The sequence below is a fragment of the Hibiscus syriacus genome, unplaced genomic scaffold, assembly GCF_006381635.1.
Source record: "Hibiscus syriacus cultivar Baekdansim isolate YM2019G1 unplaced genomic scaffold, ASM638163v2 tig00110462_pilon, whole genome shotgun sequence".
NCBI classification, from domain to species: Eukaryota; Viridiplantae; Streptophyta; class Magnoliopsida; order Malvales; family Malvaceae; genus Hibiscus; species Hibiscus syriacus.
This window is the reverse complement of record NW_024062747.1, coordinates 2,233,416-2,259,919: the sequence shown is the minus strand read 5'-3', so window position 1 is coordinate 2,259,919 and position 26,504 is coordinate 2,233,416. Positions and strand designations below refer to the sequence as shown.

At 34.0% G+C, this 26,504-nt stretch overlaps 4 protein-coding genes and 1 pseudogene across 4 annotated transcripts; 3 read left to right on the top strand and 2 right to left on the bottom strand.

Moving 5' to 3' along the window:
• The first annotated feature begins 3,508 nt into the window (after positions 1 to 3,508).
• Positions 3,509 to 6,378, top strand: LOC120126851 (annotated as a pseudogene).
• Positions 6,379 to 6,492: 114 nt separating this feature from the next.
• Positions 6,493 to 7,352, bottom strand: LOC120126775. The gene is made up of 3 exons (XM_039144870.1): positions 7,103 to 7,352; positions 6,905 to 6,974; positions 6,493 to 6,802 (listed from the first exon to the last, which is right to left on the bottom strand). Exons 1-3 carry the CDS (start codon positions 7,245 to 7,247, stop codon positions 6,658 to 6,660), a joined length of 360 nt encoding a protein of 119 aa, XP_039000801.1. The 5' UTR covers positions 7,248 to 7,352; the 3' UTR covers positions 6,493 to 6,657.
• A 358-nt stretch (positions 7,353 to 7,710) lies between these two features.
• Positions 7,711 to 9,582, top strand: LOC120126768 (alpha-1,6-mannosyl-glycoprotein 2-beta-N-acetylglucosaminyltransferase-like). Its single transcript, XM_039144864.1, has 2 exons — positions 7,711 to 8,054; positions 8,112 to 9,582. Exon 2 carries the CDS (start codon positions 8,150 to 8,152, stop codon positions 9,389 to 9,391), a length of 1,242 nt encoding a protein of 413 aa, XP_039000795.1. The 5' UTR covers positions 7,711 to 8,054; positions 8,112 to 8,149; the 3' UTR covers positions 9,392 to 9,582.
• A 4,104-nt stretch (positions 9,583 to 13,686) lies between these two features.
• LOC120126769 lies at positions 13,687 to 21,621 on the bottom strand. The gene is made up of 2 exons (XM_039144865.1): positions 21,618 to 21,621; positions 13,687 to 14,414 (listed from the first exon to the last, which is right to left on the bottom strand). Exon 2 carries the CDS (start codon positions 14,410 to 14,412, stop codon positions 13,879 to 13,881), a length of 534 nt encoding a protein of 177 aa, XP_039000796.1. The 5' UTR covers positions 14,413 to 14,414; positions 21,618 to 21,621; the 3' UTR covers positions 13,687 to 13,878.
• On the top strand, positions 19,522 to 23,141 carry LOC120126767 (transcriptional regulator STERILE APETALA-like). Its single transcript, XM_039144863.1, has 2 exons — positions 19,522 to 19,855; positions 22,023 to 23,141. Exons 1-2 carry the CDS (start codon positions 19,646 to 19,648, stop codon positions 23,136 to 23,138), a joined length of 1,326 nt encoding a protein of 441 aa, XP_039000794.1. The 5' UTR covers positions 19,522 to 19,645; the 3' UTR covers positions 23,139 to 23,141.
• Positions 23,142 to 26,504: the final 3,363 nt, after the last annotated feature.

The following is a 26,504-nucleotide window of genomic DNA, read 5'->3' as shown; positions in this document are numbered from 1 at the left end:
ATATGAGATTATTTGTTTTTTTTAATTTTCTTATATATATGTTTAACTTGGACTAAAACCTTCGAGATTTCCTCACATTAGATCAAATATTTTAACGTTGTCTACTAAAGATGAATTATTTTTAAACATTTTCTGTCTTACTTAAAACATAAAATTCATTCAAATTTATAAATTTGTTTAATGGACATATTAAAGTTTTAAATCCAAAATTTCGTTCGAAATTTTCAACATTCAAGTCTCTTACATGAGCCCTTCACCAGTAGACTAGCAAGACTTCTTTATGTTAATTTTATTATATCTAGTGAACAACATATACGTGAATAGAAAATAAGTAAATGAATCTAACTAATATAAAACAAAGAAATTGGAAGGTGAAATTAAACAAAGTAAAATGATGGGGAAAAAAGGTAGCAGGTGTCTCTTGTCGGACAGCTGTGCAAGTAAAGCAGTGCCGCATGAAACCCTAATCACACTACCTTTTGCTCAACATTTTGACTACAGCACATTGGTTTGTTAGCTAAATAATGGGAAACGGAAACGTTTTGGAGCAGCATTTGTCTTGAGAAATGGATTGAGACCAAGAAACCCGACCGCCAACCTTAGGGAATGTTTTAGACCTCACCACACTTGTGGCGGGGACCATATCTTCACCTTCTTCCTTGTTTCATTGTTTTTTGCAAATCTCTTGGACCGGCTTCATCTTTTTGTCTTGAATCATGTGCTCGGAGTTCCTGGTGAGGTTGCAATGCTTTTTGCATAGTTTCATACTTAACCAAAAAAATCTCACTTCCTTTGACTTTTACTGCCTTTCTGCATAGTTGCTCAAATATATAAAAGAAAAATATCTCAGACATGAGCACCATGAACCGACGACCATGAGTGAAGTTACGTTTATGATCCAAATTCATTTAGAATCTATGGCTTATGTACTGTGTAAAATATAAGGAATTATCAACATTATGCATTAAGTTATAGATACATGGCAATGTATTATGCTCATTGCATATCTTGTCCAAGGCCTTATGCATGACCTTGCGTATAGCATAAATCATAGTTATTATAATTAATATATGTTTATATTTAATGTAGGATATCTACCATCGAATCACTTTGATATTATTTTATTAATTAATAAACATAAAATCTTAGGCATTCCGGTCATAAAGACACAAAATCTTTTTAAAAGATACGTCTAATGATATGTATGTTAAGATCTTAGCCATACCAGTGATGAGCAAACTGCTAGACACAGGAAATACAAAACAGAGGGGGAATGGAAGCTGAATGAGAGAAGTATAGAAGAGAGGCAGCACTCTTACAAATTTTATTGATAAGCCCGTAATATCTCAAGTAGTATGAGTCGGTTGAGATTAGTAAACTAACAACTGCTCCTAATTAACTTCAATCAATCTCATAACAACGTTTCTAACAGTGCAGTTTACACAGAACTTTAACAACTAACCTGCACTTTGTTAGACTATCCTTCAAACCATACCTATACTCATAACATTCACCTTACATTCTCCCATTCCTTGTCCTTTCTGTAGCTGCTTCTCCAGCCTCTCGCCCTTGATGAACTTTGCTGTAACCTCAGCTCCACGCCTTGGATGTTGCAATAATATACAATGCTACCATTTATAAAGCTCATAACTTTTCTTTTTTCTTTCAATTTCTTTTCATCCTTCACTCAATCTCAGGACACTCTCATTATGAGCCATTATCACAATTGTCTATCCTACCTACCCACCTAAATTATAAAATATAATCATAAACAAAAGTGTTAAATACTTATCCAAATGACTCAAAAAAATTGATAGATACAAACAGATACCACTATAGATGGTGAGAGATAAACATCATCAACACTTACATAAAATACGTATAACAATAATGACGTATTGACAAACTGACTTTATAACAACTCAATATTAACTTATCTTTGGTGATTATAACTGCCTATCAATAAAATAGAATTAACTTGAAGGTATGGAAAAAGAGTAGATTAATAATATAATCAAATAAATACGATAAAAATATAACCATGAGAAAAGAGAAAATTTGTTATAAGAGAAAATAAAACCATCAATCATTTCTATGTATAAGAATAGATTAATTAAATAAAATAAAATAATATAACTCAGATATATAAAACAAGAAAAATACGATAAAAATAACATAATTTGAAGAAAGAGAAAAGAGAGAAGAAAAAAACCAACAATAGACAACGCGTCTTACTATCCATGATGAAAAAGAGATGAAAATGATATAGAAAAAGAAACTAAGAAAGAAGCCCTGCGAGAGAGAAAAATAGGAGAGGAGCCACTTAATATGATTTTTTAATAGTTTGTAAAAGTCGTTGGATATATTAAGCTTTGAATGAAAATAACTAAAGTTACATGTGGATGGATTTTCTTACGTGGCCCAAAGTCCAAAACATACGAGGGTGGTGATCGAATAGACCATTAGTGTTTAAAAAATTGTGAAATAACCATTAGTATAAATTAAATACAAATTAAAATAGAAGAGCTCTAGAGAATATCAATTTTCTATTATTAATCTCAAATTTTGATTTTTCTCATCTAATAATTCTAAAAATATGTAAAAATAAGTTTTTTTACATTAATTGTAAGTGAATTTTAATCCTATAAGTGAATTTTAATCCTATATGTGTGCATATATATGATAGGATTTTGTTACACAAATTTTACACAGATTTAAGACCGTTAGATATGTGAAAATAGATTGCTGAGATTAACAGTAGGAAATGAGAAGATATTTACTAAAAAACAAAGAGTCAATCTCAATCATCTATTTTCACTTATCGAACGGTCCTAAACTTATATAAAACTAAAGAGTTTTACATTGTGTAAGTGGATACTAAATATATATATATAATTCGAGATAATATTATATTACACAATGTAAAATTTTTTAATTTTACATTGATTTAAGATCGTTGATAAATAAAAATAGATAATTGAGATTAATAATAAAAAAATATTTATTAAAAAAAAATCAATCTCATTATTTATTTTTACTCATCTAATAATCTCTAATTTAAGGAAAACTAAAAAAAATTATGTTAGCTAAATAAATCAAAACCCATATAATATAATTCACCTCTCATCTTTTACCTGTTTCTACTCTCTTTTTTCCTTTTTTTTCAACTCACACCAGTATAGAGAGAGAGAGAGAGAGATGGAGTGAACAAGTAGTACTTTACCATTAAAAACATCAATCAGTTCATCAAATGCATACAAATAATTAATAAAAATAAATTACGTAAATATAAAGTTGCAAAATTTATGGTGCTTTCCCTTTACTTGTTTCTTTGCTTGCTTTCTTGTGATCGTGAGTAAAACTACCCCTTCTAAAACAACAGTTTTAAGTTTTTGGTTTTCTGGTTCTTTTCTTGCAATTTGGTTCAATGGGAAATGATGGGGGTTTCTTAGTTTATTAGATACTATTGAAATTATTTAACTAAATTCTTTTTTTGTGTTTTGAAGTAATGGGAAATGTTGGTGGTAGAGAGGATGGTGAAGGGACTTCAGGAACAAAGAAGAATGGATATGAGGTGGATAATGAACAATTTAACTCTGACCCAATGCTTCATTCCCTCCCCATCGTCCTAATGAGCTATCAGCTTCCTTTCCTGTTCCCTCCACAGGTTAGTTGTTGGTGGGGTTGAAGGGTGGAATAACCTGGGGACATATACTTGATTTTAATGGCTTTTACATAAATAATATACTTTGTTCCAGTAGTGTTAATTTTGTATTTATAGTCTGCTTAACATGTTGCAATTAGTTTCCCCTGGTGTTTGTTGTGTAGTAGTAAAATATTCACCTTTGCTCATCATTCAAATTATTTTACATGTTCTGTATCACAGTTTTTGCTGAAGTTCAATCTTTTCTTTTCATTTATTATTAGTAGATATGCATTTGATTTTGGACTAGATTGATCTCTATAGGGAATGAAAAGCATATATATAGAGATTTAGTGACATTGTATAAGTATGCCCAGAAATTGACATTTGAAGTACTTGCTCTTGGGGGTTTGAAGCTTTGTTCATTATATGGAATGTTTGCATCCAATAACATCTGATCTGAACTTGTACATTTAGATCCCTATGTTTCCCTGGCTAAGATCCACTGAAATGATCCAAGCTCGAAATGATGAATTAGTGCAAAACACTACACGCTACGAGGATCTCCATAGCAAAAATAATTTGCCATGGGAGTACAACGATTCAGGCAGACCTTTGAATTTGCAGGTATGCTGAACCTTTTTTTATATATATAAACTTTTTTTCATTAATGATTAGGTCTCCAATCTCTGTGTACGTGGTTTGAATTAGTACTCCACTTATTAAGTGAACTTTTAGGATTGCTTAAAAGCATAGTCACCGTGATGCTTCTGGGTCATCTGAACTATTTATGATGTAAGCATACATGAACCATAGTTGGACAGGGGGTATTAGGAGAATAGCCTAAGTTTGCTGGTGAGCTTTCATATGTTTAGCACAATCTGGCTTCTGAGACATTTGATCATTTTTCTGAAACATTTACTTGTTTCCTAAGGTGCTGCTGATAATTGAAAGTCTAGAACAGCTAGCGTGAAGCCTCTAAATAGTGCATGAAAATGCAATTTTATATGGAAATGAATGATTCACACGATACTAATATGAGACTTAGGGGGGGTTTGTTTACTTCAGAATGATTAAACGTTGAATCATTCAAATGTTGAATGATTCAGAGGCTCTGAATGTGACATGTTGTTTGATAATGGCTCTGAATCATTCATAATGTACTTTTGTGCTGAATCATTCAGCATTGTTTTGCTGAATTAGTCAGCACTGAATCATTCAGAGGTGCGAAACAAACCCGCTGAATGTTGAACGGTTCAGCATTCAACGTTGAATGATTCCATTAAGAGGCAAACAAACAGCCCCTTATTCAAGTATGGTGGCTGAAATGCCCGAAGTTGTTAAGTCAAGAAGAAGAATAAGATTCCGAGATGAATTAGTAACTCTCTGAAGAACCATTTCAGCTATTACTGCCCTTTTCATTATTTTATACTGCTGCACATAGACTAGAACCTTGATATATCAATTTTAATGCTGATTCTTACTAGCCAAAACAGTTAAATCATGTAATCGTATGTACTTTTTGTCATGTATTCATATGTACTCTCCACTATATTTGTAGGAGTCTTATATTTACAGCCTATTCTATGGTCTGCATTTCTACCTTCTCATTTGCTTTAAAGGAATAGGCTTGTATGTCCTTGTGAGCTATTTTGATCTTTGAAGAGTTGCGGTTGTAAATGAAGTATAGTGAATGCTGATTATACATGTTTTTTTGTCAAAATGATGTTCTGAAGGAGACAGGTTTCTGCATATTATGCTAAAAGGATATCACTGGATATGAAATATTGAAATAGCTTGACTATTAGTCCAACATTTGAAAAAAAAGGGGCTTGTATATCTAAGGAGACACACACATGGAGACACATGTAATGGAAAATCCAATCGTGTTGCATTTCTTTCTCCAGATATCTGAGGCTCCCTTTGCTGGATCTGGTCAAACGATGCAAATCCAAAATGATCCACCCGTACAAAAGTCAACACACTACAAGGATTTTCACCAAGAGGAGAAGAGAGCTGTGATGATAACATGGTGTTTTGTTGGCAAGCAAGTTGCTATTACCGGATCGTGGAATGACTGGAATACCATGTACTGGAATCTCCGTTATGGTGTCTATGAAGTTTCATTCTTTTGTTTGAGCAGTTTTCTTTAATCCAAATTGCAGTAACCTTCATTTCTTCTCCTCTCAAAGAACCCTTGCACTCTTTGGATAAAGATTTCATGATGATGATGATGCTCCCATGTGGTGTTTACCAATACCGCTTCGTTGTTGATGAGCTAAGGAGATTTTCCCCGAACCTACCGTGTGAATTCGATGAGTCTGGGAATGCTTATAACATTTTGGATTTGCAGGTATTTTCAAGCTTCTTTTACATCTAAATTGCAGATTCGTATAAAGCTGTTCACATGTTTAAGTAGCTATGGGATCTAATGATGCAGTACTTTATTCATTGCTTGAATACCAACATTAAAAATGAGACTCTCTCTTCACCACTAAACGATGGTGATTTCAGCAAGCCTCAGCCTGAACTGCCTCCGCAGTTACCGACAAAGATATTAGATGAACGATCATTTGTTACGAGGAAGCCAAAGTCCTCGCGAATGCCTTCTCATACATTGATGAACCATCTTTACAAGCAAGATGGTGATGATGGTCAGTCTATGGCACTTTGCTCAACACAGATTTCTTCAAACATATATAATTGTAGTACTATACAAGTATCTGCATAGGTAAATGAAACCATTTATATCTGTTACGAAATTTCAGTACTGCATATCTCTGTTTGATAATGTTGACATAATTAAAAGGAAAAAATTTAGCCTTGGAAAAAGCTGGATAATTTGCCACAAACTGATAACAAAACCTTTATTCCTCGGAAAAGATTTGGTTTTGCAACTCTTTAGCATTAGAAATTTACAACATAAATACTCAGAAGAAGTATGGTAACATGAACAGGTGCTTACAAGGCTGAATTAAAGATGCATTTCAGCGTCGAAGATCCGAGTCTCAAGATCACCGAACAGGTACCTTAATCCAACCATTAGCAAAAGCAATGGCCAAGATTACAAAGGGTGTCGACATACCAAATATGATAATGTAAGGAAGAGGGGTCATCATGGGATTCTCTCCTTCCCTTTCTCCTGCAGTTTGCCAATACCTGCACTCATTTTTAAACCCCCTCTGTTATTCGACCACTTGGAACTTGAATTGCCAAATCATATAAAAGTAGTTCATAAAGTGGGTGAAGAACACTACTCACTGCTCTGGTTCTTCATCTCTTGTTATAAATTTCTTCTTTCCTTTTGGCTCGAGTTCTCCTTCTCCTTCCCCCAACAGATCAAACAACTTTCTTCATCATCGCAGTTAAAAGAAACCCAAACTCTAAAAACTGTGGAACATGTAAATCATCCAATCAAAAAAGAAAACAAAAGTAGATTCAATGGAAAATGTAAATTACCTAAGTTTGCATGAATTTTGAATCGATGGAGCCTGGTGTTACTGGAAGTGAGAGCACAAGGGAAAGCTGATGCAGATGATGAAGACTTGGGTAAGAGAGGAATGTGAGCGGTAAGAGAAGAAAATATTGACAGTTTAGCTGCCATTTTTGGGAATAAATTTCAGCTATCTGCTTGGCCATTGCTCGAGTATTATCACGTATCTCAGTAGTTTTGGATATGGATGTGGTGGCAGTTGATATCTGGACTTGCTAAGCTCAGATACTAACCCTATCTTCGCCAACCTATAACTCGTGCAAACGTGGCCCAATGTTATATACAATTTCGAATAACTTTCTGTTCTAAATTTTGACATATTTATTATCTCATACATTCTAAAAATTAAAACTTTTGCTCATCGTAGCAGTTTTAAATTAATTAGAATATACTTTAAATAACATATATCAATTCAATTTATTAATATTTCATGAAGCAAATTTTGCTGCTGACTTTATAGCCAAGATGACTCCCAACCTTGATGATTCTTTGTGTATCCTCTGAAGCATCATTTGACCATAAAGCCACAATTGTAACTTCTTTTAACTTCCCTTCTTAACCAAGTCAATTTCTCTCTTCCAAAAATATTTTCCCACTTCATTTAAACCCGTCAACAGAGCAATACGCGACGTTCATCTCTCTGATTTTAGCTGCTACACATCTCCTACTTTATTTAATTTTCCCTTGTTTTAAATTTCTTGATCTCTTCACTTCCCTCATATCCATATTTTGATCTCCATTTTTCATGGGTTTTGCGGTTCCTTCTTAACCGCTAAAACCACTGATTCCAGTGGCGGCAAGGGGAGAGCTCAACGTTAAAGAATTGTTCTTTGAGGTTTTTGGCACTTAACCTTTTACTTGTTCACCTTCTTCTAAAATGGGTTGCTGTTACTCTTTGCGGATCGGTTGTCTATGAATGTGAATTTTTATTTTCGCATTTCTGATACTTGTTTCTGGAGAGAGCAAACATTTGACTTGCAAGTTGGTTGATATTGGCTGTGTTTTTTTTTTCTATGGCTAATTACAAGAATCTCCGTCTCAAAAATGCAGCTTTCAAACGTTTCCTGTGTGTAGTTTTAGTTACTTTATTAGTTGTTTCACTTTTGATAGTTTCTCTTAGGACCAATACAACGCCTGGTTTAAGTGAAAGTGTTAATATTCAGAGCTTTATTGAAAAACTCTACCTTCCTAAACGGAATGAATTTTCAATTCGACTGGAGGAACGAAACCGATTGCCCCCTATGAATATAGATCTATATCCAAAGTTAGCCAAAGATCATATAACCATTGTTTTATACGTTCATAACCGGCCTCAATATCTTAAAGTAGTTGTTAAGAGCTTGTCTAAGGTTGTGGGGATAAGTGAAACTTTATTAATAGTCAGTCATGATGGATACATCGAAGAAATGAATAAGATTGTGGAAGGGATCAAATTTTGCCAAGTGAAGCAGATCTTTGCTCCTTATTCGCCCCATGTGTTTACTGGCAGTTTTCCCGGTGTATCACCAAATGACTGCAAAGAAAAGGATGATGCAGGGAGAAAACATTGTATTGGGAATCCAGATCAGTATGGAAACCACCGGTCTCCACAGATAGTTTCTTTGAAGCATCACTGGTGGTGGATGATGAACACTGTGTGGGATAGATTGAAGGAGACCAGAGGGCGTGATGGGCATATTCTTTTCATAGAGGAGGACCACTTTATTTTCCCCAATGCATATCGCAACTTGCAGCTTCTTGTATCACTGAAGCCTAACAAATGCCCAGATTGCTATGCTGCTAATCTGGCACCTTGTGATGTGAATTTAAGAGGAGAAGGATGGGATAGTTTGATTGCAGAGAGAATGGGAAATGTGGGCTATGCCTTCAACCGGACTGTTTGGAGAAAAATCCATATGAAAGCTAAAGAGTTCTGCTTCTTTGACGATTACAATTGGGATATAACAATGTGGGCAACCGTATATCCTTCGTTCGGCAGCCCAGTGTACACCTTACGAGGTCCAAGGACTAGTGCAGTTCACTTTGGGAAGTGTGGTTTGCATCAGGGCCAAGGGAATAGTAATGCTTGCATTGATAATGGATCAGTGAACATTCAAGTAGATGACATTGATAAGGTTGCTAACATCAGATCAGAATGGGATGTAGAGGTATATGAGAACCAACAGGGGTACAAAGCTGGGTTTAAGGGTTGGGGCGGCTGGGGTGATAATAGAGATCATCAATTGTGCTTGAATTTTGCTCAAATGTACCACTAGTAAAACACTTCTCATTCAGCTTTCATGAGTTGAGACTTCAGCATCTCATTTTTCCCACTGTTGTAACAGGTGGGACCTAGATTATTTTTTCTTCAATAGTTCGGGGAAATGCATGTATAAGAAGTTGCTATAATTTTGTACCATTGACAACTTTTTTTTATTATTTCTCCAATTTTGCTGCAAAGAAACCATATTTTTATGCTGGGAGTTGGTAGATAGCTTTATGGCTACTTTGAGCAATATTTTATGCTGACAGTAGTGGATCCCTTTTGAGCTTATATTGCTTTGTAAGTTAGTCGGCATGCAGAATTTTCTGGCTACTTCTATGTTATTTTGTTGATACCTTTGTCTGGATGAGTCTGCATGGCACCTGCTTTTGTGCATGTTCAAAGTAAAAAATGCCTTATTTACATCTTCCCATAGACTGTAAATCGTTGTATTGCCCAACAATATAGATCACTCAATATCTTTGCAAGATTATTGGCCGTAAGTTATCCTTCCTGCACCTGTTAAGATACGGTCATACAAACCTATTTAAACCAAATTTTTAATAAAACATAATTGATGTTTAACATATGTTTTCCATAAGCCGACGATATTTTCGTCAATGATTTAGTCATCTTGTTTCTTGCACAATATTAGTTGGTTGACCTGAGAAACTTTAGTGTATGTTCACAGAGCAATTTGGTACATATTGGTGGTTGACAGGATATATGACTTACATGTAGATATGATATAGAATGATGAAATTAGGTAAGTTGAATTGACTCAATCTAATGCTGTAAATGGAATTGAGTGGAAAAATTACTTGCTTCAAAGAACTTCAGATGATGTTTCCTTGAGGTTCGTTGAGGTCTTACTGAAAATTTACAGGGTTCTGTTAGCCCCAAAAACCTAGATACTGTTGATGATTGCCTGCATTTTAATGTTCAAGCTGTTTTAGTTTCTGTGCCATGCACTTTTCTGCATCTCTGACCTCTGAAATAGGCTATTGAACTTTTTGAGTGGATGACAAAGATATGACTTGTTAGAATGAATAATGATTATCTACTTGCTATGGACAATTTAGTTAGGAGTTGGAATGGTTAGAGACTGAGAATGTTGTATTTGATGAGAGGATTGAAGAAAACCTAGTACAATATGTTTGTTTCATTCATTTATGTTCCAACATTATATGACTTTCGAAGGTTGGGTAAAAAATTAAGACAAGAAAGTGTATCTGCATGCATACAAACATACGGCCTGGCTATGATCTGTCATGCACGCATGTATCCTTCTGACATTTTCTGTTCTTGATCCTGGTACGGAGAACGAGGATATCTATGTGTGTGTTCTATGAACATTCTATTAAAGGTTTAGTATGAAACAGTTAGTGAGCTATTTGAACTTTATTTTCCTTCTAGATATTGAAATTCGTTAGGTCTTTACTTCTATTCTAGTTGAACCTGTTTGAAGCTGAGGCCATAACGCTTTAGGTCAAAGTGTTGAAACCTATGTTGTTTGAACTTTTCATTGTTCTTGAAGTACCAGTAGTCCAGCATCCCACACATGGATATGGGGATATGACCTACGAAGATAGATGCTGAATGTATATAGGAGAACTTGGAAAAATCTTATCATATCCATGTATTATGCTGAATGTATTTACAGATAGATGCTGGCAAAAGGGAATTGACACGTCACTCACTGAAATAGGAGAACAAAATGCTATAAACTATATCAACATCATGTGCTGGGATTTGATGCAGTCCCGGGCCCTACCTTTCTGAGAAAACCTCCTTCTAAAACCTGCTGTTTTGTCCATGGACTGCTCATTCTGTTGTGCCATACGTATTCAAACAAGTTCATACTTTTCCGGTAGCCACCTGGTTGCTCTTTAATATCTACTTATTTTTCCTGAGATGAATGCACTGTTTTAGTCTGGAAAGCAGAAATAAAACACCTTTTTCCTAGGGCATCAGGTTATGTTTCCCTTCGTTTCTTGTCTCTTCTTTCTTCTGCGCGATTGGTATCTTAAAAGAATCAGTAACTCCTGCGTGATTGGTATCTTTGCTGTATTTGAATTTACAGTGGAGGAAACAACTTGCACGAATCAAATATCATTTTTTCTTACTCTAGATTTACCTGGAAATCAGTCTGCAAAAATTGTTTGTAATGTTGTTTTTGCCTGAAATTTGCAGATTTTTTGTTGGTTCTGATGAGAATTGGGTGGTGTTGGATAATAATGAAAGAAAAGAAACTGATTATAGAAAGTAGAACATGAGAAGGAAGCAAGAGGAAGTAATGTCCATATTTTGTTCCATCCCCGTATAGATTTCTGAAACTAAAAATGGAAGAACTATGAGCAAATCATTGAACGGGTAGTTCTTTTTTACTTGATTTGGGATGGTATTTGAGCAGGAAATTATGGACCAATAAATTGAGCTAACTGGTTACCAGTTATTGTTTAATTTTTATGTTGTCGTTTTCTTAATGCTGGATCAATGTTTATCTCTTCAAAGTTTTTCTGAAGTTGCCGCCATGAATGATACAGTATGCATATCAAAAGTAATCCAGAATATTTAAAAAAGTTGTTTTGCTGCAAGTTATTTTATCGAAAGTTGCTTCTCTGGAACAACACATTCATTAAGTGCTAGTTTCATGGATAAAAGTATCAACATTAAGAGGCTTCACATCCATAATAATAAAGAAAACAGCAATTAAGAACCAATCTAACCTTGTATGATCTTGTATGTTAAGAAATTTGAAAAACTAATAGACGTGATATCAACATAAAAAAATACATATAAAAGATAAAATTTAATGTGGTTTGACTTTGTCTACTTCAACTTTAGCAAGAGAGAAATAATAATATAATAAAAACATATAGATCACAAAAGTATAAATACATGAAATTTCTAATTTTTCAATCAAACTACTGATGATAAGGAGTTTATATTGGTCATAAACTTACTAAATGATGTCATAAAAATTGTTAACACCAGGTTTGAGCACCAACAATGTCAGATGTATGAACGTTCAATATCAAATGGTTGAGAGTTATCCTTGAACAGATACTACCTTCTACTTACCTCATATTATTAAAAAAAATTGTTAACACCATATTCTTTAGGTTCTCTAAGTATGCCTATCCGACACATATTAAAACATAAGAGCATAATCTCTAAAGTATGCTGGTGTTGGAAACATACGTTTATGTGACGTGCACTTTGATTCAGGGTAACATAGGTAAACATTGTACTTGTCTGAAGTGAGTAGTCAAATGAACCATTTGATTTCACAGCGTCTACGTTTGGTAACCATAGAGGACCAGATCTAGTCGTGGGGTCTGAAGACTGGAGCAGGTCAAGCACGGCAAAGATCCTGTCTGCCACTATCCTTACTGTTAATTTACCATATTTTGAACTGTTGGGGCTCAAGGGAACCCAAGCCAATTGAGAGTCAGTACTGGTTTTATTGTTCACATTTGTTCTTCTAATTAGTGTGTAGTGCATGTGCAAAAGGCAAAAAAGGCTTGCCTTTTTCTTTCTTGACAAATAGATGCCTTGCTATCCTGCAGCTTCCGATGGGGCCATTAGACACCGCATATAAATAGCGACAAATACAATATTTTATATAAGGGATAAATTTATAAAATTTTAAGGGTGAAAATATATTATTAATAGAAAGTAAAAAAATTATATAAGAATTTAAATTTTCAGGAATCCACTGTCCCGCCAACTGTCCATCCCTCTGCATATAGGTGTTGCAAAAGGAGAAAAGCTGTTTGAGAGGGGGGGGGGGAAAGTTGAATGGTCTCTTTCTTTTTGTTCCATTTTCAGATGCAACAATGCTGGGTAGCTCATTGTGATATGTGAAATAAGCACTAATCCTCTATGGGATATGGAGGAATATCAGAAATATGAACAAGGAGACAAATACATTTTTATGGTTAAGATATCAAATAATCTCTCAAGGTATTCTGAATCTTCTAATCTACCTGGAGCTTGTCCTTGTTTGTGAAATAATCTCTTGGAAAGTGATTATAACAGAAAAATAAAAATCAAACTTTGAACTTTCATGGAAGTGATCGCTGACAAAATTTTGGTCAGTATTTTAAAGTTTGAACTTTATATTGTCCTCTTTTGGATGACTTGAAGTCAATGGAGCAATTGCTTGGTCGCTTCCTTTGATTTTAAAGTAACAACATTTAATTTACTAAAACTTAGTTATATGATTACTATCAAATGCCATTACATTATTATTATTTGCGTCAAAAACAACTTCAAAACAAGGATTAATTTACAGTAACCAACAGTGTCAAGCTAAAACTCAGAAATCAAATTTCCGAGGAAAAGGAAAAACAGGGGAACCGAATTATAGTCCAAGTTGGGGGCTTTCAGGAGACAAGAAAAAGAAAGAAAAACAAGTTACAGATCTATAACTATAAGCATAGTTGATGCCTAGAGTCCTTAATGTTGTGTCAAATTCTACTTTTTGAACCGTCATCAGTTGCGAGCTTCAAATTTAATCCCTTCTTTAATTCTCCTAATAAAATCATCACATTTCTTGTTTAACTCTTCATTACTCATCAACTCAAGTGCTTCATCTTCATCTTCGTCGACTGAAACAAGCTCATTCCATCTTTCTTCTTCTACAACCAAGGGCAGTTCTTCTCTCTGGTCAACTTCTGCTTTCTTTGGCTCTGATGATTCAACCTCTAATTCTCTTCGACTACCTCCCTCACTGATCCTCGCAATCTTGTCGGCTTTAACATCAGACTCTACCGCAAAACTACCGATCAAACCAGAGCCGGTGGCAATGAAAAAAATAAGTCCATTGCAAAGCACAAACATGTAAGTCTTGCCGACACTGAAACTGAAGAGCTGTAAACTATATGCCAAAGTTTGGAAGTTGCACAACAAAGGGTATGATAATATTGCAGAAAGAAGTGAAAACGGGAGCAAAATTTTGGTGACAAGCTTCAGGCTGATCGATTGAATTGGTGCCTGAATTCTTTGGTTTTTGTTCATAATCTCCATTGCTTCTCTCTTCTCAGTTCAGCTATGAGAAAGGGTTTGAAGATCTTTAATAGCGAATATAGAATGAGAGGTAGCTTTTGGATACTAGATTATGACATTGTCTAGAGGGAGATGATGCAATAGCTTTATATAAAAAGAGGGTTTCAAAATATAAAATAAATTTATATAGAAAATAGTAGGGGGACCAATTCCTGGAAATCACCCCCTCTTCTCAACGAAATTACGTAGGGGGGGGGGTAGTCTATGATTTGTGTTGTATTAGATTTGTCCCAAAAAATAAATTATTTGTCTATTCAATATGTTTGACTCATATAATCGTGTCTGCGATAAAAGTTCTGTGAAATTACATCAAATATAATATATATTGTTAAAATAAATTAAATTATTATTTCATTGGTTAACTTATTAAAGATATTATAGAAAGAGAAGGTTTTTTTTAGGCAGCTTGATTATATGAGTACGCGCCAAAAAGTTTTACCTTTCCACATGTTATTGATAAAGCCAGAAAGAGCTGTATATGGAAAAGATAATTAAAGTTGAGAGCTGTTGTCGATGTTATTAATTTTATTAAATTGTATTTATAATTGTTAAAATTTAAGAAATAATCAAGTTAAAAAAAAAATGAATTATGGCACAGATTAGTTCGTCATGCCTTTTATATTCCAAAGTAGCTAATAGTATCTTAAATGATAATTTGTAACAGGTTATTAACGAAAGGTAAGTTCATTTTTATGGACTTCAAGTGAAATTTGATTATATTCTCTGTAACTGGAGATGGAAATTAGAAGTCAGTTTCTTTATCTTTATTCAAATAATTTATAAATTTGTGTGTTTATTTAAAGAATGTACGAATTTATGTGTTTAGGACTTATAATTTTCAGAGAAGGGTTTCGTACTGAGATTTCGAATTTGTCTGTGTTGTGAGGAAGTTGGAGGGGCAGTTCTTCCTACAATTCTTAAAATTACATGAAATTCATTTATATACTTTATATAGAAGAGAGAAATTCAAGAGTATTTCATAGCAAGCATACAATAGAACAAAATTCGTTATAAAACTTAAAATAGATAATAAGAATTAAAATATAAGACAAATATATAAATATGAATAACATAATAAATAATAATTTTTATTTTTGATAAATATTAAACTATAATTTTTTTTAAAAAAAATAACAACCGAGGATTTTTAACTATTTACTTTAAAGATAATTGATCATATATTTAAACAATCATATTATAAATTACAATAATATCCTAGAATCAACTATATTTAAACTTTAATCTACATCTCCCTTATCTTGTGAATTAATAATATCCTACCACCATTGTTTTGTCTTCCACGTAGCATTTATGAAGAGACAGTATAACATAAGCAAAGTTTTTAATGCCGATATTGATAGCTATAATTAGATTCTATGTTTTGTTGACTTTTCTACCCTTGAAAGTGTTGTGATCCAAACTCTATATCAACTCAATACTAACCAAAATGTTCTTTTAATATGAACACACACATATATATACATGTGAAATGAATTGAATGTTTAAAAAATGAAAATGCATATCCTTCTTAGTTAGTGTTCTTTTAATTTAGTACAATGACATCTGGTGGAATCCTAACTTTAACTGTGACGTTAGAGAGATAAATTAATAATCATAATCCATAAAGAATTTGTATTTCTAAAACTTATACTAAGCGCAAATTAATGACTATCGCAATACAAACTTATATTAAACTCCAAACTTTATAAATATTAATTAGTTCATACATCTATATAGTAACTACATTTTAGGGTATTCAATGAGAAAATTAATGATGTTGAGTTGCATACAAGTTATGACCAGAGACGATTTTAATAACAGAAAGAGTAGTTCATTTAACTGCCAATTGTTTTAGATAAAATGGCAATTTCTATGGAAGTTAGGTCTTTAAATTTGGCCTTCCTGGGGGTAGGTCTCTATGTAACGCCATTAGCTTCAGTGACTTCGTTAATTTTTCTACTACAAAACTACTTGCAAATCTTAAATTATTTTAACCGCCGTTCTTTAATATGGATGGTTAACAAAATTAATTTTCACGGCTGTCAATCGATACCAACTTAAAAAGGATATGAAATCTTTTTAACTACTTTTATACAAAAGTTACATTTAAAAATAAAATAAAAATATGAATCAAATGATTTCGGTAGTTAAAAGAATAATTGTTATCCTTAAAAATTTTGAGTTAAGCACAACATGAGCGTTTAAATATTTATTGTCAACTGATTTAGAGTTTATAAATTTAGGATACGAATCCATGCATGTTTAGCTTGATCGATACAGCATATGTTATTAGGTTTATAAAAATACTAAATATCGCGGATTAAAAGAATAACGATTCAATTAAAATAAAATTTCAGTTGATATCAAATTCTAGATTTGATAATAGACAATCCCTTCTTACTCTTATGCATTTGGTTGTTTTTTTTGGGGATACAAAAGCTCTAACACGATTTTTCAAACTCTTAGAGGCCCAACCAAAACCCGAGACGAGGCAGCCAAGCCCAGCTAACCCAACAAAATAATAAAAAAACATTGTTAATATATCATTTTAATAATTCATATTCTAAGAATGCTCTTATTTATTAATGATAATGAGTCGGAAATATATTCTTTTTAATTAAAATTTATGGATTTGCTTTACGTTAAGTTGCAGAGTAATTATTATTCTATGGAGAATGGTTGAAAAGACATAAGCATGACACCCCTATCGTATCACTGTCTCAGCCTCGATTTGATTGGCCTCTTCTGGTCAAAAAGCATAACTTTGTTCTTTCGGCTTTTAGGTTAATTCATTTCTATACTCAAGTTTAAAATATGATAATATAAATATAATATTAACATAAAACCGATGTTTTTAAAATCGGACCGGACATTAAATCGGTGAAGGTACTGATTCACTGGTTCAACCGAGTTCAATCGCAGTTGAACCTAATTTTATATAAAATAATATATTTTTTTAATTTTACATAATATTCAAAATAATATTAATATATATGTAACACTTTTTTTAAGTTTACAATATTAAAAGGTATAAAAATATTACAAGTCATAACATGTATAAATGAAAAACCATAAAATCTAGTGAAACAAAATGATTTAAATCAACTACAATATAATATTTAAGGTAAAACATATTAAATAATAAATATAATTATATAACTATAATCAAAAAAATAAAATTGGGGTTTAAAAAAATCATAATAAATGATGTTATTTGGTTTAATTGTTTAAAAAAAAATCTCACATGGCTAAGAAACATAGAAGAGTATCCTAAAAGTTTAAAGAGTAAAAATATGAGAACAAAACAATCTCACATAGCTAAGAAATATAGAAGAGCATCCCAACTTACTTCTATAAATAATAGAGGTAATTTGACATTCAAAATCATGGAGCCTTTTGGTGAGCACAAAGTGAACTATTCTTTCGCTTCAATTGAGCTCAAATTTTAGGCTTCAATCGAACTTCTAATTTTTTTTTGAATTCGAGCCTTTTCGATTTCAAGTTTTTATATTATATTTCGATTTGATAATTGTTAGCTCGTGAGTTTTTGAGTCGAGTTGAGCTTACTTTTAAAGTTTTCGAGTTCGAGTCGAGCTCAACAATACTTGAATTTGACTCGGCTCGTTGAACAAACGACGTGGTTTGGTTTAAATTTTTTTTTAAAGAAAAAAAGTGAACCGACAGTTCAAACTGGTTTTGCCGGTTTTCAGTCGGTTCACCCCGATTTTCTCGATTTTCAGCCGATTCTACCGGTTCTATGCTAATTCGATTATGGGAGTTAATCGGACCGGACAGACCACCGGTTCACGGTTTAACCGGTCGAACCGGTCGATCCGGTCCGATTTTAATAACATTGCATAAAACAAATAGATCAACATATTAGAAATTATATAATATGGATGATTAATGATATGTATATTATCTTAATATATTTAATTAATTTAATGTCACAAATTTATTAAATATTGATTCAATTAAAAATTTTAAAATATTCTTATGTAACTTTCCTATCAGGCTTGATGAATAAAGAACGACGATTTGACGTTCTTTGGATAAACACGTCGGTGCCCCAATTGGATACGTTATCTCTCTTTTTTAATTGGATAAATTATCTTATAAACCTCGTAATTGAGTAAAATAATATATTTATTAAGTATAAATTAATAGTTTGCGGCGCAATGATAAAATAACTTTCATTAAAGTGAAATTTTAGTCGACACGCAAATTGGATTTGATTTTTGGACTATCCTTCACTCCTCCCTTTGTTAAAACGATTGATAAATTCACTTAAACAATATTTAGAAATTTGGGTTTCAGAAAATAAATTCTGATTTTAGAATAACATACGTTTTATTATAAATTAACATTAATCTGGGTTTAGAATATTATTGGATGCCAACATAGTCTTAAACTGGAAATCCTGTCTATCTGGAAAAAAATCATGATTTTACAAAATTTAAAAAATACATAATCACAAAGTTTCATCATAAATTTTTATAAGAGATAAGGGGATACATATTTTTTAATTTAAATTTAAAATTTAAGATTAACAACGATTTATTATTTAAATTTATATTAAAAAATGTAAAATATTTATTATTATATCAGTGACTAGGATTGGACGTATATACAATTTCATGAAATGGAGTAATAAAGTGAGAGAGATGCTTCACAAAGAAATGGTGGTGGGGGAGCCCTACCAAGTGGTATTCACCCTTGCCGAAGCCTATATCCAGCAGATTCTGCTTTTTTTCATACTGACGAGTATATATTATCATCAAGTACAATACCAGCAATTTAAAGTATGCTTCATTCTGAGATTCATTAATGAAACATATTATAGTAAATACATGATCAAGTCACAAATGAAAATGCAATCAGCTTTTTCAAACCACGCTAGTAATTGAGCTGAGTGCAGGTGTGTTTGAAAATCCGAGGTGCCTCCTCTTTCTACTGAATCAAAACACGCCTTCGACCTTCTTTATAAATAATCACTTTCCAGTACATGTACCTGTGTGTAGATATACTTTTGCATTGATCGTAGTGTACAAATGGAGTTACGAAATTATAGTATAAAAATCCAAGAATCCCAACACCTTCTTTTGGGGCCCTCAGTTCGTATCTTTATCTAAAACTTTTTGTCCTTGTTTCCCATTTCTTTCCTCTCCCTTTATAGCTTCTCCACTCACCATCCATGTCTTCTTCTTCTTCTGAAGATGGCAATGGCAGTAGAGCAAGAAGAAGTGGTGGTGATTTTGGAGCCCCATCTTTGACTCGTAGACGCTCCAATAACGAAATATGGCCGGGTCCCTTTGTTGAAGATCTTGTTGTCCAAGTTGCCATTGATGCTTCTCGTTCTCTAGGCCGCCTCGCAGCTGCTGCAGCACTTGCCAATGTGTTTCAGGTAGGGTTTTTTTTCGTTTTTACCTTTTGCCCTGGTTGATTTTAACAAGAATAGAATTGTTTGAATTGGGGTATTCTTGATCGTTTTTTTTATTATTATTCAATCTTCACGGCATTGGGATGGCATTAGGAGGAAGATAGCCAAGTTTTTGATAAATGACAAAATCTTATTCTGGTCAAAAATATCGTTTGAACCCTGAAAATGTGCTGATATTATTTCAGATTATGGCACCCAGATATTAAAGACATTTTCCCTTTTTCCCCCTCTACTTGAGAAATTCCATTGACTGAAAAAGAGTCCAGAGTGAATCCAGATTTATACTGTCAAATCTTGGATGCAGCAGTGGTAGCATCCAAGGGGGAAACTGCCTTAGATAAGGGAACTGACTTCCGATGGGTCCATTTTTCTCACAAGTTTGTCCCTTTCGGGATGATGTAGTTTTTATGCATCATGACCCTTTTTAAAGGTCTGGGAAAAATCGTTCCAACTTTATTGACCCACCTTTGTTTTAGTCATCAGCTGGTACAATATCCATGGGATTCTTTCCTAATGCTAAATTGAAGTAAGAGACCTTTGAGACCTACCCCTTCTAGCATTTTAGCATGATTTAAGGGATGGTCCCTTCTACTTTGTATGTCTCTGAGCTTGCTCAAGTGAAGTCGTAACATTTCCATATTTTGTTAGCATTGGATATGCCCGAAACTTCATTGACACATGGGAACTGTGTCTTCTTCTTCTTCTTCTTCTTTTATATAATATAGTATTTGAGGTTTTAGCCTTTAGGTCTAGGTACTGCACTCTCTCTCCCCCCTAGTTTGCAGCATTGTCAGCGCTTCATGGTTCAATCTGGTATTTCAGTAATAACTATTAATGTCTGTCATTTTCTGTCATACGAGAGATCAGGCGCTTGTGCAGATTATCAGCACAGTCAAGTCATAATAAGCTTTAATGCTGGAGCATGTCCAGAAAAATAAAGAAATATGTGATTCAAAGCTTTGCTTAAGGCTTTCATTATGTTTCTTTAACTATTAAAGGATGAGAATATGAGTCAAAAGCCAGCATGTGCTGCGAATGCCGAAAGGCAAAAAGGTCATGGAGCCTATTCGCTTAAATTATCATATGTATGGGCCTCCCGAATGGCAGCAACTCGAAACATTATATATAATATATAATGTACAATACTAGGAGTATGGAGTCAAAGAAATAGCAGGAAAAAGGTAAGATTATTTTGGTTCTTTGCTTTTTAACGAGACAGTCCTTCGGCCAATCCTTTCTTGGAAATGAAATAGAAGCTCGATTCTTATTATCATATGGGCACGCTTGAAAGTTGCCAATGCCGATCTTATATTATGATTTTATATGTTGTTTTATGGACCACAGCTAGTCTCCCTTGCCCTTTTCCTTTCCTCTCTTTTAACTCTGATAAACAAGTTATAAAAAAATGTCTATTTCAACTTCATTTTCGTGTTCCAACCCGAAGATGTATTCGGCCTTGTTGCAGCACACAGCTAAATCGAAACCAAGGGGAAAATAGGGCAAGTTTGAAAGGAAGAAAGCTGTCACCCTCTTCATGCTGTAGGTTACTAGATTGTGTCTTAAATTTTCTACTACTAATACAACTACATGCTACAAGACAAATTGATTCAACGCAAGCTGATATCTTCGAAATATGGGAAAACAGGAACCAAATTGTCAAAAACAAAACGATAATCGTCACAGGTCTGGCTTCACCCCCCCTGACATCTGAACCTCGAAAAACAACTCTCTTTCTCTCTATATTGCCTGTGCCTAGTCTATCACTGCTCAGCTTCGACTCTGGCGTCGTTATTAAAATAATACAAGCGTTTTATCCCCCATGTCATGGTTGATCCAATTGTTAACTGAAACCTTTTTTCTTCTATACAGGCTGCTGTTTCATCTACCATTCTTTACTAGAGCTATAGCCAATTTTAATTATTATATTACCTTTTGCGTAATTTTCTCCTTTTCTTGTTCAGTAGTTTTATCAAATTTTCTTGCACGTTTTTTGCCTTTTTTTTAGTTTCTCATTATTTCTGCCTTTCTTTTTGCAAGTTGTAACCCTAAACTTTTTACAGATTTGACGTGGCATGACTCATAATTTGTACTCATTTTCTCTTTTGCTTTCTTGACGTGGAATGATATGCAGGTTTGTTCCACGTGGCAAGCTGTGTCTCGATCTGATCCATTATGGCAACGTCTCACAGGCGTTATATGGGGACGGAACCGTCGTATGCACGACTCGTGGCGTGAGGAATACACGTACCGTCATCGAACGGCTCAAAATTTTCGTGCTGGGAGATCAATTTACGATACCCTCCACTTTGATTTATCCGGCGTAGACAATCCCGATGGGTTGTCGTGCCGTTGTCTCACCTTGTCTGACACTCACCTCGCTTGTGGATTCGCCGATGGTGTCGTAAGATTTTTCCATCTCGCCACCCGTCAGCACGTCGGTACCTTCCACTCTCACCCCCGCGATCGTTTCGGTCGCTTCTCACGTGCCGTATCCGGCATTATCGTAACGGACCCAAGAATCATTTTCGCCACTTTGGATGGTGACATCCACGTGGCGATCATAGACGGAGAGCCCCTTGCTCGCACGGCCCATTTGGGGAACGTCGTGAACGACGGTGCATTGGTGGACTTCACCGGATGCGGGCGCTGGTGGGTGGGCCTTTACGCAGGCGTTCCGGATCGTGCTATCCACGTTTGGGACGGTAACACTGAAGAGTTAGTCTACGTAAACACAAACCTGACCGACCCAGAAGCCGTAATAGGATGGCACACGTTGACCGAGTTTACTGACACCATCGGCCGAGTTAGGGTGACGAGTCAGGAATCGGCGGTTGCATGCACGGGTTTAAGGTACCTGGTTCTGGGATTGAGAAACCCGGAGTTTCCATTACACGACCGGGAGTGCAGGACAGGAATCACAGTGACGTCGTTCGACACCAACAGCGAGGCGTTCATCATGGTGGATAACCGTGGGTTGGCAATCGTCCGCCGGGTGGATACATTGGATGAGGTGTGCCGATTCAACACAAGGCAGAGGAACGTCAACATCATGGGTTGCATGAACCTAGGGTACGCGCTAATGTGCGCCGGTGGTGTAATAAGGGTGTGGGAAATAGAGCAGGGTCGCTCGTTGTATAGTCTGAATGAGAATGTAGGGGGTGTTAACGCCATGGTGGCAGATGATACGCACGTTGCAGCAGCGGGTAGTGACACGAGGATACATCTATGGGATTTTGGTGCACAGTAGGATAAAGATTGTATGCGATCTTATGGTTTAGGATAAAAAGCTTAGGGTTTAGGGAGAGCCATTGTACTTTGGGGTAGTGACATATCGAAAGGGGGCAATCGTCTGTTGTTTCTTTCTAGATTTGCCTATGATTTAATTTGTACTTTGGGTTTAGATATATTAGGTGGGGAAGGGACACTGCCAAGAATCTGCTTTCTTTAATTTTTCTAGTTAATTTAAGGAGAGAATGTGATTTTTGCAATATGGGGGGGTGGGGGCCTTCCTTTTGCTAATCTTTTGGTTACTTTATTTGGGGATGTTTCTTTCTAATTTTATGTATTCTTTGTTTTAGTAAAAGAATGCAATCTTTGGGACTAAACAAGAAGCTAAACTTGTTCCTTTTGCTTTTAGCTTATCTACTTTCAAGTTTGATCATTATGATCATATATTATATATCATACTGCAATGGATCTAATTCATATAAAGATTGGCAATTTATGATGAAAAACATATTTAAGGATTTGTATTTTATATAATGGAAATGTCCTAACTATTCTTTTAATTTACATTAGAAAATGTATTATTTATTTTTTATGTTTTAATTTATAAGTTGATAAAAATAAATTTTATTTAATAATATTTAACGATTTATATGACTTAATTTGAATAAAAATAAATTAATTTAACTTATCTTGATCCAACCGGCGGATTCCACGAGATAATGTTCTCTAAATTTTTATTTCACGATATAATGTTTCGGACATATTATTTGCTGAAATAGGGTGAAATCCACAGTGTTGGCCGTAGGTCGTCATGCACTCCGGGCGACCAAGGAAGTCGCCATGCACTCCGGGCGACCAACTCCTTGGTCGCCCGGAGTGCGAGCTATCCATGGAGCACCAAGGAGTGAGTGTGAGCTATCCAGGGAGCAGTACATGGCCCATGCACGTCGAATTTTCTTTGTGTAGGTCGCCAAGCAGTCCCGGCGACATGGTAGGTCGCCATGCACGCCCGGCGACCAAACTTAACCCTGCTCCCTCGTGCATGCGTTGCATCCATATCTGGAAGATTCCTGCATCCAAAGCTGGGAGATTGCAGCCAAGCTTTAACCCTCTGTTCCCTCATGCATGCGTTGCATCCATACATGAGAGATTCCTGCATCCATAGATGCATTATTGCAGCGTTAGTTTAGCTGTTAAATGCATCAAATATTGCTATTGAATTGTAGCCTTTCAACGCTCAATAGTTACACGATTCAATGCTCAATATTATTTGCTCCAACAGTCAAATTTAATGATGCTCTCCAACGCTCATTTTCTTTATATAGAGGATAAGGGGGTTTAGGGTAAGCAGAAGCAGAAGCAGAGCACATATAGAAACTTTATCGAGAGAAAGAAAAGGAAAAAAGAAGAAAAGAAGATAAAGGCTCAAACATTCTTTTTTTGAGGTAATTTTTTATTGTTTAATTTAGTTTATTATATGAAATTATTAGTTTGTTAGCTTAGGGTTTAGGGTAAAACTAAAATTTAGTTAATTAGTTTGTTAGTATAAATTATTAGTTTGTTAGTTTAAGTTATATTATAGTAGTTTGTTAGTTTAAGTTATATATTATATTATATAAAAAATTAGTTAATTAGTTTATTAGTTTAAGTTATTAAATATAAAAAAATTAATTAATTTGTTAGTATCTTTAAACGTATATTAGGTTGTTTGTTGAAGTTATATTATAAAAAAATTAATTAGTGCTTAATTAGTTTGTTAGTTTGTTATTTTAACTAAGTTATATTATAATAAAGAAATAGTTTATTAGTTTAAGTTATATTATAATATATTAGATTATATAAAACTAATTTGTTTAATTTATTGTTGTTTAAAGAAATATTTTGTTTAAACGTACAGGACATTATTCCACAACATTTGCCTACGTACAGATTGATTCGAAGAAAGAAACAAGAAAGGAAAAGAAAGGAAAGTAAGAAGGCACAAATACGCGGGTAATTTATTATTTTTTGTTGTCCATTTTTAGTTGTTGTGTATGTGTTAATTAGTTAGTTAGTAAGTTTATATTAGATAATTTGTGCGAGATAATTTCCGTTTAAAAAAATATTGTGTTTAAAAATATTTAGTGTTTTTTTTTAAAAATGTTTTGTTTAATTTATATTATATGTGTAAATTAGTAAGGAGTAAAAATTAATTGAATGAAATAATCTGGCCAACGCATTATCTCGTGAAATAATTATTTCGAGAACATTTTCTCGACAGTTTTGCCTAACAAATGTGTTTTGATATTTTAAAAAATATTATCAAACTAATATTATTATTATTAGTAGTCATTATTAAATGATTAGTATCAAATATAAATCATTAAATATTTATAATAAATAATTATTAGTAATCATTACTAAATCATATTATTATTAAATCATTAAATATCAAATCATTAGATTAATAATAATTATTAAATCATTATTAGTAATATTAGTAATCAAACAATCAAGTTAAATAACAAATTTTATTTGATCGTTAATATAATAGTATATTATATTATATTTAATTATTTAATGATTTATGAAATTATCTTATATAATTTTTTAATCTAAATTTATTGATTTTTTTATTTGTAGAGAAAATGAGTAACAACTTTTTCACGATTGTCCATTATAATGTTCAAATTATGGAAAATGAGGTCGGAGTAGTTTTTCAGTCTGAAAAACCAATAAATATGATGTTCAAAAAAGATATCACATTTATAGAAATGAAACATAAGATAGAAAGAAAAATTTGAGCTGTAGTTGATGGTTTGAGGTATAGGTTTATGATATGCCTCGGGAGTATACAATGACAACTTCGGGACACTCATGCCCGATCGTGAGACTGCCTGTTGAACGTTCGATGGCGCGTTGCTCCGACCTGAGCTATGCAACAACGAGATCCCCCTTTCTTCTTTCCGAATGTGCTTGACGGTCCTCCATAATACGCTCACTTGGGGACCTCTTACTCCAGCTGTTCCAAGAGTCTCCGCTAGTTGAACCCCGTCCAGTAGACTCCCTGTTTTGCTCATCCCCTTCGTCAGTCAGATATGCTGCAGTTCCACTTGAAGAAGATGATGATATTAGAACCATGGTTGGATTACATGAGTCAACCAATATAACAGTTATTGAGTTATTTGTTGATGTGCGTAACATACGTGATGTTCCTGGGTCATCAAGAGGTGTGGCTCAAAATCCATCTGAAATGGCTTTATATAGTCAGTTTGAGAAGCCGACATACAGGTTTCCGAACAGTTTTATGGCACTATTGGAAAGTGTAAATGAATTCGAATGGACATCTGCAGCAGCAGAGTATAAGACGAGAAACACACCAGAATTGGTTGTTGATATTGATGCT